This window comes from Microcaecilia unicolor, chromosome 1, assembly GCF_901765095.1.
Source record: "Microcaecilia unicolor chromosome 1, aMicUni1.1, whole genome shotgun sequence".
NCBI lineage: Eukaryota > Metazoa > Chordata > Amphibia > Gymnophiona > Siphonopidae > Microcaecilia > Microcaecilia unicolor.
The window spans coordinates 627,060,477-627,076,381 of record NC_044031.1 but is presented as its reverse complement, the minus strand read 5'-3'; the positions used below and the strand labels follow the sequence as shown (position 1 = coordinate 627,076,381).

The window sequence follows — 15,905 nt, the reverse complement described above, 5'->3', positions numbered from 1 at the left end:
ACTATCCAGTATCACCCCAGCTCTCCCCCTTCACATCACCACCATCCACTATCACCCTGTCTCGATCATAATTATCAGTCAGCAAAAGGCATCAGAAAAGAGAACTGTCTTGAGATCAGTTTTAAACTGGGTGAGGGATGTTTGCATATAAAGTTGTTGGGGTAATGGATTCCATAGTTGGGGATTCTGCACAGAAAATATGGAGTCTCTGTCTCTCTCCCCTCAAACCAACATCGCTGCAACTCAACCTCTCTCCCCAACACTACTACCATCCAGCATTGCCCTATCTCTTTGTCGTCTCTTCCCCCCACCCCAACTATCCTCCTGCTCCTGCATGGAGCCTGCTGCTTCTCTGGGACTGTGTGGCAACAACAGCAAGCAGAAGGGAGGTGCGGGGACATTTGCCCTATGCATGCTGCCACTGGCTCTGCAGGTGCTAGAATCAGGAAGTTAAAACAGAGCTTGATGTAACTTCCTATTTTAGGGACCGATGGAGCCAGTGGTGGCACACACAGGGCAATATTCCCACACCTACCTTCTGCTTGCTGTTGCTGCTGCAGTGCGGAATTGGAGAAGCACTACTACTACTACTACTACTTAACATTTCTAGAGCGCTACTAGGGTTACGCAGCGCTGTACAAATTAACAATTAAGGACGGTCCCTGCTCGGAAGAGCTTACAATCTAAAGAATGAAATGTCAAGTTGGGGTAGATAAGTATTCCTGAGAAGAGGTGTAGTGATTAGGTGCCGAAGGCGACATTGAAGAGGTGGGCTTTGAGCATTGATTTGAAGATGGGTAGGGAGGGGGCACGGCGTATGGGCTCAGGGAGTTTGTTCCAAGCATGGGGTGAGGCGAGACAGAAGGGGCGGAGCCTGGAGTTGGAGGTGGTGGAGAAGGGTACTGAAAGGAGGGATTTGTCTTGAGAGCGGAGGTTACGGGTAGGGACGTAAGGGGAGATGAGGGTAGAGAGGTACGGAGGGGCCGCAGATCGAGTGCATTTGTAGGTGAGTAAGAGAAGCTTGAACTGTATGCGCTATCTGGGAGCCAGTGAAGTGACTTGAGGAGAGGGGTGATATGAGTATATCGGTTAAGGCGGAAGATAAGACGTGCGGCAGAGTTCTGGATGGACTGAAGGGGGGATAGATGGCTACGTGGGAGGCCGGTCAGGAGTAGGTTGCAGTAGTCAAGGCGAGAGGTAATGAGAGAGTGGATGAGAGTTCGGGTGGTGTGCTCGGAGAGGAAGGGGCGAATTTTGCTGATGTTATAGAGGAAGAAGCGACAGGTCTTGGCTATCTGCTGGATGTGCGCAGAAAAGGAGAGGGAGGAGTCGAAGATGAGACGGGGACGATGAGGGTGTTATCAACTGAGATAGAGAGTGAAGGGAGAGGGGAAGTGGGTTTGGTTGGGAAAACAATAAGTTCAGTCTTAGACATATTCAGTTTCAGGTGGCGGTTGGACATCTAGGCAGCAATGTCGGATAAGCAGGCCGAGACTTTGGCCTGGGAATCCGCAGTGATTTTTGGTGTGGAGAGATAAAGCTGGGTGTCGTCGGCATAAAGATGATAGTGGAAACCATGAGAAGAAATCAGGGAGCCTAAGGAAGAGGTGTAGATTGAAAAAAGAAGGGGCCCAAGGACAGATCCCTGAGGAACTCCAACAGAGAGCGGGATAGGGGAGGAGGACGAACCATGAGAGTGTACTCTGAAGGTACGATGGGAGAGATAAGAGGAGAACCAGGAGAGGACAGAGCCCTGGAACCCAAGGGAGGACAGTGTGTCAAGAAGTAGGTTGTGATTGACAGTGTCAAAAGCGGCGGAGAGGTCGAGGAGGATGAGGATGGAGTAGTGACCTTTGGATTTGGCGAGGAATAGGTCATTGCAGACTTTAGATAGTGCCGTTTCTGTCGAGTGTAGGGGGCGAAAGCCGGATTGAAGCGGATCGAGGATGGCATCAGAGGAGAGAAAATCAATACAGCGGCTGTGAACGGCGCGTTCAAGTATCTTGGAGAGGAAGGGTAGGAGGGAAATGGGGCGGTAGTTGGAGGGACAGGTAGGGTCGAGTGATGGTATTTTGAGGAGTGGAGTGACCACAGCATGCTTGAAGGTGTCCGGGACAGATGCAGTGGAGAGAGAGAGGTTAAGGATATGATAGATGGTGGGGGTGATGGTAGGAGTGATGGTGTTGAGTAGGTTAGTGGGGATGGGGTCAGAGGAACAAGTGGTGGCTTTCGAGGAGGAGAGGAGATGGGCGATTTCCTCTTCGGTGATAGCAGGAAAGGAGGAGAAGGAGGCCTGGGTAGGTTGGATGAGAGAGTGAGATATAGGCTGAAGAGGAGGAGAGGGAGTAGTGGGGAATTCGAGGTTGATCTTCTGGACCTTGTCACGGAAGTAGTGGGCCAGAGATTGAGGAGAGTGTGAAGGGGGGGTGGGAGCAGAGGGCACTTTGAGGAGGGAGTTGAGGGTGGCGAATAGACGACGAGGGTTAGAGCAGGCATTGTGCAGGAGCAGAAGACCAAGTTAGTGAGAGAGGGAGGAGGAGAGGAAAGGAAAGAAAGACAGATGGGGCAATGCACAAAATGGAGGGTAGGGGAGAGAGACAGAGGGATGATACGATGAATTATGTTAATATTTTAATGCATTAATTACATTATTAGTGCATTAAATGTGCAGCCCTAGTTATATTGTTTACACAATTTCCAGTGGATGCTATCTTATAGTGCCTTCTTGTGGACAGGCTGCCTGAAAGCATGTCACACCAAGCAGCATGATCTGTAATTGTTTCCAGTTCAGTGATATTGAATTTGCATTTGCCTGTTTTATCACTGCTTTGAAACATAATGACCATAGTTCATTATTCTGTGTTACAATAAACAGTCTCTCAACTTTAAATTTAAACTCATCTCTCTTTAATCATTCTTGTATCAGGTTTTGGAACTGGAAAAGGTACAGGGAAGGGTAGAAACAAAGAAAATGATGGCAGATAAAGACCATGTGGCCCATCAAGTCTGCCTATCCATACAGTCTACTATCCCTTGCTCTCCCTTAGAGATCCTACCTACTTATCCCTTGCATTCTTGAATTCAGATAGTCTTCGTCTCCACTACCTCCACCAGGAGGCCATTCCATATATCCACCACCCTTCAAAAATCTTCAAAAATACATAACTGTTCCAAGAAAGTCTTTTAAGCAGGTGCCGTTGCTTATATATGCAGGATTACTCGTAAGCAGCCTTATGTGGGCGAAACAAGGAACCCTTGTCAGGACCCCTGCTGGTGCGGCATAAGTGTTGGAGTACATAAGTAATGCCACACTGGGAAAAGACCAAGGGTCCATCGAGCCCAGCATCCTGTCCACGACAGCGGCCAATCCAGGCCAAGGGCACCTGGCAAGCTTCCCAAACGTACAAACATTCTATACATGTTATTCCCGGAATTGTGGATTTTTCCCAAGTCCATTTGGTAGCGGTTTATGGACTTGTCCTTTAGGAAACCGTCTGACCCCTTTTTAAACTCTGCCAAGCTAACCGCCTTCACCACGATCACAGGATGGCTCTGGAATGAAGAACGCTCCCCATCTCAGATTTTCAGAAGCATTAAAGTGCCATGGCACTGGGAAAGAATCACTTTTGCAGATAAGTTTGACTTTACTTTTTTGGGGACTGCTTAAAAGGACTTTCTTGGGGCAGCTGTATTTTTGAAGATTTTTGAATGTATGAACAATCTGATTGAATGTTTTGAAGGTTGACCCAAATATTTTATATTTAAAGATGTGGAAGGTTTTTTTTTTTTTTTAGGACCTGTGATGATGATAGTAGGTATCCCAAATTTAGGGAGAACCCATGTGTTTAGTCACTGAGGTCCTTTACTTTGCGATTCAGTATAGTGACTCTTTAAGTTTAACTTTAGAAGTTAAAAAGCAGTACTTCAATAAAAAAAATTAAAAACTCTCCATCACAGTCAAGAGAGCTTTTTGCTAAAGTTAGTAAGTTGAGTTCAGTTAATTCTATCAATAGTAGTCCAAATGAGATCTCTTGTCAGGATTTTACAATAGGATTTCTGGATAAAGTGCTAAATATTACAAATCAGGTTTCAAGTTTATTAAAATCTTTCTATCCTGCCTAACAGGGCAAGCTATCTAGGCGGCATACAGTCTAAAATACGAGAATACATACATGACTTACATGAAACAGAAGGAATCTGGGTAGAACTACAATATTAATAGAAAAGATGAGAAAATGGGGAAAAAACAATATAGAAAGGGAAAAACTGTTGACCAGGTAAAAGTGACCTTTTCTGAAATAAAATTACTTATATGCATCATAAAATAGAAAAGTCTTAAGTTTGGTTTTAAAGAGAGATAGCGAGGTTATAATTAGTCACAATGTGTCAAAATATCAATACTGCTTGACTAATACACTATTTTTTCTTTAAACACACTACAAACACATTACTGTGTGCATTAAAATTTACAATCTTTATAATGAAATCAATCTAATCTAACAATAAAACAATCTGTCAGATGCTCTCACAATATCCTGCCCTCTCCTCATAGCACATTCTGCAAATACCCTTCTTCAGCACTAATAAAATCAGAACAGCTGTGGCACAATCATCAAATGTTCCAGATTGGTGACCCATTTCACAATATAGTTCCCAATGTTCTCCTTCCCTCAAATCAGGGACATTGTGTGTTGTTGAACAATATATTTCTTTTGAGCTGCTTAAGTTGTTGATAGTTTCTGAAGAGGACCCATTAATCCTTGAGGAAAAAACTGTAGGATATTTGGCATCTGTTCCATCAAATCATGTTAAATATCTTCTGGTCCCATAAACGTTTTTTGGTCTTGTATAGAGGCATTATTACCACCTTTTTCCTGCTGTTTCTCTCCTTAAGAACATAAGTATAGCCATACTGGGTCAGACCAATGGTCCATGTAGCCCAGTATTCTGCTTCCAGCAGTGGCCAATCCAAGCATCCTTTTGCTGTTGCCTTTTCTACTTATTTGGCTACCTTAAGATCATCAGATACGATCATGTCCAAGTCTTGCTCTTCTTTCATGCACAGAAGTAGTTAACCCCCCTTATACTGTACGTCTCCCTCAAGTTTTTGCAGCCCAAATGCATGACTCTGCAATTTTTAGCATTAAATCTTAGTTGACAAATTCTGGACCATTCCTCAAGCTTCACTAGATCCCTTCTCATGTTACCTACACCATCAGGGGTATCTACCCTTATTTGCACATCTTGGTATCATTTGTAAAGAGGCAAACCCTTTGGCAATATTGCTTATAAAAATCTTAAGAACTGCTCCAAGAGCCGAAACTTGTAGTACACCACTGGTAACATCCTTTTCCTCAGAGTGAGTTCCATTTATCACCAAATTGAGGATTATATTGCAAAGCATTATTTCAGTGGTGGAACTTTACTTCAAGTATGATGGTCCTTTAAAATCTTTTTTTAAAGATTTGGATGACTAGTGAGCCTGATGTTTATTTTGCCTTTATTCTACAGGCATGGAAATTTTGTATAGACATTCTTTTTTGGTATTGGGTGTTATTGAGTTGGGAAACCTTCCAGTGATTGTATTCTTGGTGTGTTGGACATCATAGGGAGGGGGGTGAGGGATCCCCCAGTGATTGCTAGGTAGGAATGAAATTAACACATAAGAATAGCCATACTGGATCAGACCATGGTCCATCTAGCCCAGTATCCTGTTTTCAGCAGTGGCCAATCCAGGTCACAAGTACCTGGCAGCATCCCAAATAGAGCAAGTTTCCATGCTGCCAATCCCAGGGACAGCAGTGACTTTCCCCATTTCTGTCTTAATAGCAGAGTGTGGACTTTAACTCCAGAAACTTGTCCAAACCTTGTTTAAACCCAGATACCCTAACAGCTGTTACCACATCCTCCAGCAACAAGTTCCAGAGCTTAATTATTCGTTGAGAGAAAAATATTTCCTCCTATTTGTTTTAAAAAGTATTTCTATGTAATTTCTTTGAATGTCCTCTAGACTTTGTACTTTTTGAAAGTAAAAAAATCGATTCACTTTTACCCATTCTACACCACTCAGGGTTTTGTAGACCTCAATCATATCTCCCCTCAGCCATCTCTTTTCCAGCACAATCCCCGTTGACTGGGTACTGGCTATTAATGGCATTGTAAGTTTTCCTGGATGCTGGTTAAATGAAAGATTTCCAAGCAGTTGAATGTTCGGTGATGGATTCCTCCCTATGATTGGATGCTTCAAAGCTCATAATTTTTTCTGTGTTTGGGTGCAAGTGGATTAGTACTTCCTTATGGTGCTAGGTGTTGGTTTCTGCGATGGATTCCCCAGTGCTTGGGTGCAGAGTGTTGGTTTGGGTGACATATTTCCTTGTGACTAAATACTTTCTGTTCTATTGGTTCTTATTGGCAGTGCGGTGAGAGGCTGGAGCAGGATTGTTAGTCAGAAATCCTCTGCCGTTAGCGTCTGTCGCTGGATGATGGTGTGCTGGGAGAGCCTCAAGTTTGAGATTGCACTAAGGTAAGATGGAGCTAGTGAAAAAAACAAATACCCTTATCCTGCCAACTAGACCAGCTAACTACACTATCCTGTATTCTAACAGCAGAATTATTCCAGATTGAAATTAACTCTGAACCAGGCCATGTCAAACCCGAACATCACCAACAATAAACAGGAGTGGAAGATGCCAACCACAGTCTTCAAGATAATCAATAAAATGTTTATTATCCAAATGTGACATATATCAATGCTGACAGTCTGAACCCAACACGGACCATGTTTTGGCAATCAAGCCTTTGTCAGAGGTTCTTAATGAGTAGCTCTTTAATCCTTTGTAAACCACTTAGAACTTTATTGGTACAAGCAGTCTAGACATCCAAATTAAGTAAAGTCTAGAAATCCAAATAAAGTAAAACAAAATAAAACATAAAAAACAAAAGTAAACACAAAACAGTATAAATATATAACATCACACCACATATTTTAATACTTGTGGCACACCCTTCAGTATCAAAGAACAAGGTCCTACCTTCTTAACCTGTGCTGTATGAAGACCACCCAAAGAACACAGAGTAGCAAATTCTCTCTATCTGCAACCACCGAGGAAGCTTCTTAACCAAGCGCAGCAGCCAAATAGGCAAAATGATAAAGTTTAAAGGTGTCGCAAAATGCAGTGGCTAGAGTTCTGAGGGGTGTTGGTAGATATGAACATATCATGCCAGTTTTGAAGTCATTATACTGTTTACCTATGGATGCTAAGATGAAGTTTAAAATCTTGCTTTTGGTTTTTTAAATCCTGATGGGAATGGTTTCAAAAATTTTAGCAGCAAATTTGCATGTGTACCACCCATCAAGAATTTTGAGATCTACTCAACAAATGTTTTTGGAAGTTCCCTCATTTAGGGTTATAAAGTTGAATGAATATAGAACAACTATTTTTTATGTGGCTGGACCAGTTTTATGGAACAGTTTACCTTTGGAACTCAGGAAAATTCAGGACATCAAAAGAATTAAAGACCTACCTTTGTAGGCAAGTATATGGAGCAGACGATAACATGGTTTGAGTAGTTATATGTATCAGATCGTATAAGAAGACTGATATTTGGATTTTGTATTGTTTTTGCTTTAATATTTGGTTGGTGTCTTTGTTGATTTTATGTATGTTTAATTTGTAAACTTCTGAGAACTACTACTACTACTACTACTACTACTATTTAGCATTTCTATAGCACTACAAGGCGTACGCAGCGCTGCACAAACATAGAAGAAAAACAGTCCCTGCTCAAAGAGCTTACAATCTAATAGACAAAAAATAAATAAAGTAAGCAAATCAAATCGATTAATGTGAACGGGAAGGAAGAGAGGAGGGTAGGTGGAGGCGAGTGGTTACAAGTGGTTACGAGTCAAAAGCAATGTTAAAGAGGTGGGCTTTCAGTCTAGATTTAAAGGTGGCCAAGGATGGGGCAAGACGTAGGGGCTCAGGAAGTTTATTCCAGGCGTAGGGTGCAGCGAGACAGAAGGCGCGAAGTCTGGAGTTGGCAGTAGTGGAGAAGGGAACAGATAAGAAGGATTTATCCATGGAGCAGAGTGCACGGGAAGGGGTGTAGGGAAGGACGAGTGTGGAGAGATACTGGGGAGCAGCAGAGTGAGTACATTTATAGGTTAGTAGAAGAAGTTTGAACAGGATGCGAAAACGGATAGGGAGCCAGTGAAGGGTCTTGAGGAGAGGGGTAGTATGAGTAAAGCGACCCTGGCGGAAGATGAGACGGGCAGCAGAGTTTTGAACCGACTGGAGAGGGGAGAGGTGACTAAGTGGGAGGCCAGCAAGAAGCAGATTGCAGTAGTCTAAACGAGAGGTGACAAGGGTGTGGATGAGGGTTTTGGTAGAGTGCTCGGAAAGAAAGGGGCGGATTTTACGGATGTTGTAAAGAAAGAAACGACAGGTCTTGACAATCTGCTAGATATGAGCAGAGAAGGAGAGAGAAGAGTCAAAGATGACCCCAAGGTTTCGAGCTGAGGAGACAGGGAGAATGAGAGAGCCATCAACAGAAATAGAAAACGGGGGGAGCGGGGAGGTGGGTTTGGGGGGGGAAATGAGAAGCTCGGTTTTGGTCATATTTAATTTCAGGTGGTGTTGAGACATCCAGACAGCAATGTCAGACAAGCACACTGAAACTTTGGTTTGGATGCAAGGTGAGATATCAGGGGTAGAAAGGTAGATTTGGGAGTCATCAGCATAGAGATGGTAGGAAAAGCCATGGGATGAGATTAATGAACCAAGGGAAGAAGTGTAGATAGAAAAGAGGAGGGGACCAAGAACAGAACCCTGAGGTACGCCGACAGGCAGAGGGATAGAAGTAGAAGAGGATCCACCAGAGTGAACACTAAAGGTGCGGAGGGAGAGGTAGGAAGAGAACCAGGAAAGGACAGAGCCCTGGAATCCAAGTGAGGACAGGGTATCAAGAAGTATGCTGTGATCGACAGTGTCAAAAGCAGCGGAAAGATCAAGAAGAATGAGAATGGAATATTGACCTCTGGATTTAGCCAGTAATTAGGTCATTGGAGACTTTAGTAAGCGCAGTTTCGGTTGAGTGGAGAGGGCGAAAACCAGATTGTAGTGGGTCAAGAATAGCATGTGAGGAGAGAAAATCAAGGCAGCGGCGGTGAACATTGGGATTGTGCGGTATATACAATTTTTAATAAATAAAATCAGGAAAATTATCTCCACCTCTATCCTTAAGCTTCCTCAAAGCAATTCTGGGTGTCTTATTATGCCACAAAAACTGCAAAATCTTGGTTTCCAATACTTTATAAAAGGAGTCCTGAAAAGGGATTGGCACCATACTTAGAATATAATTAATCTTTGGAACAAGAAGCATCTTAATTGTATCCAGTTATGTCCATCAAGAGAAATACAGTGGATTGTTGCACTTATCTTTAAATTTGATCTGCCTCCCCAACATATCTTTCTTGACATTTTCTTCATTGAAGAATATGTATTACATTAGAGGAAGAACATGAGTAGAATCTCCTTATGTTGAATGTGTTTCCTATGTGGGTAACTGTGGGATCATGTGATAGGTACTGGCATGTTTGCAGCTTGATCTATTTTGTGAGCTTCTGTTGGATGTCTTTTTTTAACTCATTTTTGCATCATATTGGGTGGTTATGAGAAGGCCAGCATTGGTGGGGTAGAGACTGTCTTTCAATAATTCATCCTCCTGAAGTAGTGGCTATAGGTCATTTGATTTTTTATTTGAGTTTTTAGCTGTGGATTGTGTATCTGTGGCTTGTGTATTGTGTGTCTGAGGTTAAACACTTCACTTAAGACACTGTGGGAAAATCGACTGCAGTACAAAAAAAATATTGAGAGGAAACTTTAAAACAATACAGGAAAATAAAACTTTTCAGATTAAAATGAGAATTAAAGATCTGAGTTTCCTAGCACATTACAATCATAAAATTCTGTTGCTTTATCACCTTCTGCTCATCCAACCATCGCTCTCTCTCTTCTCCTTCCCTCCCCTTGGTACTTTAATTGTAATGCTTTTACATTTCACTTATGTATTCTCATATAGTCATACTGCTCTGACCTGAAGAAGTTTTTACCACCCAAAAGCTTGTCACTGGACTATCTTATTTTATTTAATTATTTTTTCACAAAGAACCCCCTACAGCTTTCACATGAATGCATGAAGCCAGAATCAGCCATTGTCTTTTTTTGAAGGGGGGGGGGGGGGCACACATACACAGCCTCCCCTTGCCTCACACACTTATTTCATAGCTTACAGCTTTTTAATCTTGTCCCTTGTCTTTGCAGGTTAGAGATGGTCTCTATGCGACTCACTGCCTCCATCCTTCGTTTTCTTGTCTCCACTGGTTTTGTTCGACAGAATGAGCAAATTCAAGAATACCTTGAGTCCTAATTTCAGACTGTAAGACAGATGTCAGAATGCTAGGACAAGATAATAGTTATAGCTAAGACATGTCGTTCCCCTGTCTGAAGGAAGGACATGGCTATCGGTGTTAGTCCAGAGTAGCTAAACCATTCCACCATCTAGGATGCAAAGACATGGGGTCTAATGATGCAGTGAAGAATGTACTGGTATCCGTTCTATCCGCAGCCTGTGCTGAAAGGGCAGGGCACCCACTGCTGCACCAGTCTCCAGCCTATGGCAGAAGGACATGGCCCCCGGGGCTATGAAAGGAAGCATTAGTGCCCTGGTGCTTTCTTGAAAACTTTGCTGAATGCTGGGGCTTGCAGGCCTGAATTTGTCTTGTATTTCCTCTCATTGGGAATTTGCTGCTGTGCTTGGTATACCTGTCACTTAACTCCACTTGGTGTGGGAAGATTACATTAAGCTACCTCTTTAGGAAATAAAGCTGGATCTTTCTAAACAGAGTGGTCTTGTGTCTGTGTAATCCTGTGAGGGGTAAAGGTCACAGCTCACTGTGTAAATAAATTATTTATTTATTCAAGCATTTGATATAGCACAAATAAATCCAGTACTGGTGACTAAGTGGTGTAAAAACAATGGAAAAGCAGTGATGCTAGTGGAGAAAAGTAGTAGGGAGAATAAAGAGAAGAGGGCAAAGAGAGCTGGGTGCACAGGTGCAGAAAAGCGAGGTATAGCAAAGCAGACAGGAAAAGGAGTCAAAAACAGCAGAGAAGAGCAAAGTTTTGAGAAGGGGCTTGAAGGGAGGTGGCAGATCTGAGGGAAGGAATGCCAGAGCTGAGAACCAAGGTAACTAAAGGCAGTGTAATATGCAAGAGAGAGGTGGACCACTGAGGCAGGGGAAACGCAGAAGAAGGGAGAGGGGTATGGAACCAGGATAGAAATAAATTATGGGTTGAGGGATCTGGTCCAAGGTTCACTACCCCATTATCTCCTTGTGTGGGGCTACCTGCTGCTAGTCAGCAGCACTTAACTGGCATTAATTGTGGTCCTGAGGCAGAGTCAGCATTTAACCACCAGAGAAATCAGACTGCAGAAAATACAATCTTATGTGTATCCGCTGTTGCTTAGGTGGTTAAGTTCTGAATATTGCACTTAACTGGCTAAGAGAGAGCTGGCCACATAAACCCAGATATTCAATGCTGGTGCCCAGCCATGGGTCAGCCTTGAATATTTGGTGTGAAAAAACAGTGTGCTTTAAGCCTGTAAAATGTATTGGATATTTTCCTGTCTTAAATATGTCTGAAGTGTATTTCTCCTGTTTGGCCAGCAGATGGTGCATGTTTATGCTTAAAGCTGTTACAGAGGACTTACTTCTCTTTCTTTTATTTGGCACACAGATAATTGGAAGTGCCTGTAGTGATGTAACCAGTTTTTATTTGAAACTTGACTGTTCTGGGCTCTGATTGGCCTGGAGTAATGAAATTACCCAGCAGATGCTGGCTGTTGCTTCAGTTTCAGCCCGGGAAAAGAGAGAGAGAGAGACAGCTCTTTGCTGAAGCCCTGTAAAAAAAATTTGTTAACAGTTATTTGATAACCGGTAAACAGCTATATATGTCCTGATCTCCCCAGGTACTTTCTAAGAGGTATGCAAGTGTTTAGTTAGTGTCATAATTAATCCATATTTCAGGTACCTGTTATTGTTTGCCAATTACACTATTTTCTTCCATTATTTAATATTTTTTAAGAGAATAAACATAATTTTTTGTTTGCCCTGTTCGTCTAGGCTGATAAAGAATCCTGGTGGTTTGTGTGTTGGGTCTGTGAGTGCTTTCTGGGAACTGTGGGACCACTGGGAGTGTGACTTCAGTAATCTAGAAATCAATGGGGATAATTTGAGAGCAGGGGACTCGCCCAAAGGTGGTTGGAACCCAGTCGGTGAGAGGAGGGTGCTAGTGTAGAACACGAGTGGCAGGTGCAGGCAGACCTGAGCTGTGCTGGGGCTCGACCCTCTTAAGTGACCACAGGGTAACCCCAGGTGGGGGTAGCTAGGCATTTCAAGATATCTGGGCATAATGTTGGTAGTGGCCAAAAAAGCACTGACTGAATATTTACTTCTGTTCCTGGCTCAGGGTCACAGTTCTTATCCTTGGGTGATCAAATGCAGTGATAGTATTTCACATAGAGGAAGTGCCGTAGCCCCCCCCCCCCCCCCCCCACTCCCCACTTTAGGCTCAGGCCCCATCCAAACCTAAACTGCACTTGTTAAATGGCTGGTGGGGTTACCAAAGCCTCACCAGTCAAAGAAATTCCCGCACTGCTGCAGTAACATGGAGGTTGACAGGGTACCTCCTGCCACCGATGTCGGACTCAAGTTACTGCAGCAGCGTGAGGAGGAGGGACTTTCTTTGGTTGGCAGGGCTTCAGCATCCCTGCCAGCAAAGGTACTAATTTTAATGCGGGGGAAGGGGAGGAAGGGAATACGTTGCCACTCCACCTCTGGGCTGCCCCCCAAATCGGAGGGCTAGCTACATCTCTGCATAGAGGAGCCTAATTGATGGCTTCAGGTCTGCACCTCAGTTAAAGTTCTGTGATACACAGTCATATCCCTAACAGTTTCCCCCCTCCCCTCCTTTTTAATGGGCTACAACAGACCATCTCACATCTTAAAAAATAATACAGCGCTGTGTGTTGAAACCCAATGCACAATGGCTGACATAACATAACCAGTATTGCAATAAATGATTTAAAGTAAACATATTACACAAGTGTGTTTTTTAATACGTGCAAATTCTAACAATGGCTATATTGAAAGATAAGTAACCTAAAAGTGGCAAAGCAAATGAAGTGAGCTTTCATTAAAACCTCTTTTTTCTAGAAGTTCAGCAGTCTCAGGAATGAAGTCATATGGCTCCATGAACAAAAATGTAAATCCTGTTGACAGGTAATGCAGAAATGGTGGATGTAGGGCATGATCCACAAGTTGTATGTTGTTTCAGGTCTTAATATAGTTCATTAGTGTAATTCCTGGATTTCAACCAGGTGATCCAGTGTGTATGGATGGATGGATGTTATTCTTACATCCACTGAAATGACCATAGCTTTATGCAAGGTGGACAGGGTCAGTTCTAATTATAACCAAAATGATACCTACATCAGCAATAAGAGTATATAGGCAGTAATATGATTCAGTATTAAAGAGAGTTTTGTTAGGGAGAAGGAGACTGTGGAGTGGAGTGCTGTGAGCTGCAGTGCCCTGTGTGCACCCAGCAATCAGTGCAGGAGCGAAGTGGTGTGGCTCCGCCATCATCAAAGAGAGCCTGGAACAGCTTACAAAGCATGCCTTTCCTGCAGTATAGCCAAAGGGCATGCCCTAAGGGGCACACTAGGCCCCTTCAGAGCAGGAATTCTTGGAGTTTCTTACCTGAACTGTGAGTACGTTTTTGTTAGTTATGGAGAAGATAAATTGAAGAGCTCACCTTTTAAAGTACTCCCCAAGTGGGTCCTATGGGTAGACATTTGGTCTCTAAATCTCAGGCCAAACTGCCCAACAAGACTTCTTCCTTGGAGCAGGCATTTTTAAGCTCTGCAGAGAGGACCCCTCCCATGCCCAGTACCTCCAATTTGGAAGCTGTCTCCTCCGAAATGCCTGTATCTGGGGATAGTGTCAGGGATGGTGTACCCATGAGACCTCCCCCTCAAGAAGCAAACAAGTCCAGCTCCCCAACTTAATGATTTTTCCTTCTTTGGAATCATCTAATATACAAGTTCGTACTCAAGATATTACGTTAAAAGATATTTGGAGTGTTGTGATGATGATTGAATTCAGGATAAGAGAGGCAGTGGGACAGCTCTGCCAATTTACCCAAGAAGCTGTAACTAAGTTGGAGGATATGGACACCAAAATTTATTTTTTTTTGGAAAAGAGAATTCACACAATGGAACCTCAAGTTGCTAATGTACAGGCTACTGGCTCCTTGGCAATTAAGGACAGTCTCTTTACCCATTATGGATTAGAGCATCTGGAGAACTCCTGAGAGCCAGGAATCTTAGATTGTAAAATTTCCCTGTTATGAGATTACTGTCTGCTGAGATATTGCTTCAGAAATATTTTAGTTACTACTTTCTCTTTAAATCTCAAGCAGTGGATAGCAAAGAAGGAAACTTTGATCTCCTGGAAGAAAATAGCCTTCATTTTTCCTAGTGTCATCTTCTGATTTCTTCTAGGGCTACTCTCATTGCCATTTTCAGTGCAGAGAAAGTTAAGTTGTTGGTGTTAAAATCTTATTTCAAGAAAAAAGATTTTCCTTTTTGTGGTCAGAAGTGTTTCCTGATGTAGTTTATTCTACTCAGCTAAGAAGGAAATTGTTTTTGAGTTTAAAACCAAAGGTTTTGCAGGCAGGGGTACTTATTTTTTTGTGGTTACCCTGCAAATGTTTGATCTCTTCGAAAGGGAAGCAGTATGTTTTATTTGATTCCTCTCAATTAGAGAGTTTCTGGAAGGATAGAGTTACTTCTTAAATTACTTATATGGGAGATTATGGGTACTCTATATGTTAATTAGCCACTCAAAAGTAAAGTTTGAATCTTTTGGTTACTTCATAATAAGTTTCTTGTAATTTTTCTTTGACTCCTTATTATAATGGCTACATTCAATTAAATTGCCTTGTTTGTGGTAGTTTTTTTCTGTTACAATTCTGTTTCCTTCACATAAGTGTATTTTCTTGATTCTTTGTAAATGGAATTAATGATGAAAATTGCAATTAAAAAAAAAAGAGTTTAGGGGTCCTTTTACTAAGCTGTGGCAAAACATGGCCTGCGATAGGGTGGGCGTGTATTTTTGGTGTACGCCAGGCCAGTTTTTACCGTGTCTGGAAAAAAGGACATTTTTTTCCAGTGGGCTGAGAAAAGGGCCTGTGGTAAAATTGAAACCAGCAAGCATCTATTTATGTCCTGAGCCCTTAACATCACCCATTTATCTAGTGGTAAGGGCTCACATGCTACATGCGTGGTGACCGGTCAGTGCATGCCAACTGCCAATTAATGCCAGAAATGCCACCCATGGTAGGAAATAAAAAAAATAATTTGTTCAGGTGTATGGATATGTGCCAAATCCAAAATTAACACCAGGGGGTGTGCTTAGCCGGTGGTAGTCTCATTTTGGCATGTGCACGTGCGAAGAGCCTACCATGCCTTTGTAAAAGGGCCCCTTAGTAACATTCAGGTTAATATCCAGAGTACCTGAATGTAACTCACCTTGAGCTACTACTGAAAAAGGTGTGAGCAAAATCTAAATAAATATTCAAAATGGTTTAAGTGGGCATGCAAGGCTCTTGAGTAAATCGCTCAATTATTCAACGTCCCTGAATATCAGCTCCGACCAGCCATAGAAAAGTGGGCAGGTCAGGGTGGTACAGTGGATAGTGTTGAGAAGGAACCAGCAGTGATAGATTAACTCCTCCTGAGGCAGCAACAAAACAGGGGGATCTCTCTGTCAGGGAATTGAG

General features: G+C 42.7%; 1 protein-coding gene across 1 annotated transcript in view; it reads left to right on the top strand.

The window, feature by feature from the left end:
• Positions 1–10,884, top strand: part of ADCK5 (aarF domain containing kinase 5) — a 186,032-nt gene extending 175,148 nt beyond the window's left edge. The window contains exons 14-15 of the mRNA XM_030220653.1: positions 6,416–6,523; positions 10,323–10,884. Of these exons, the coding sequence (XP_030076513.1) occupies positions 6,416–6,523; positions 10,323–10,428 (214 nt within the window). The 3' untranslated portion in view covers positions 10,429–10,884. The remainder of the gene's footprint in view (positions 1–6,415; positions 6,524–10,322) is intronic.
• The last annotated feature ends 5,021 nt before the right edge of the window (positions 10,885–15,905 follow it).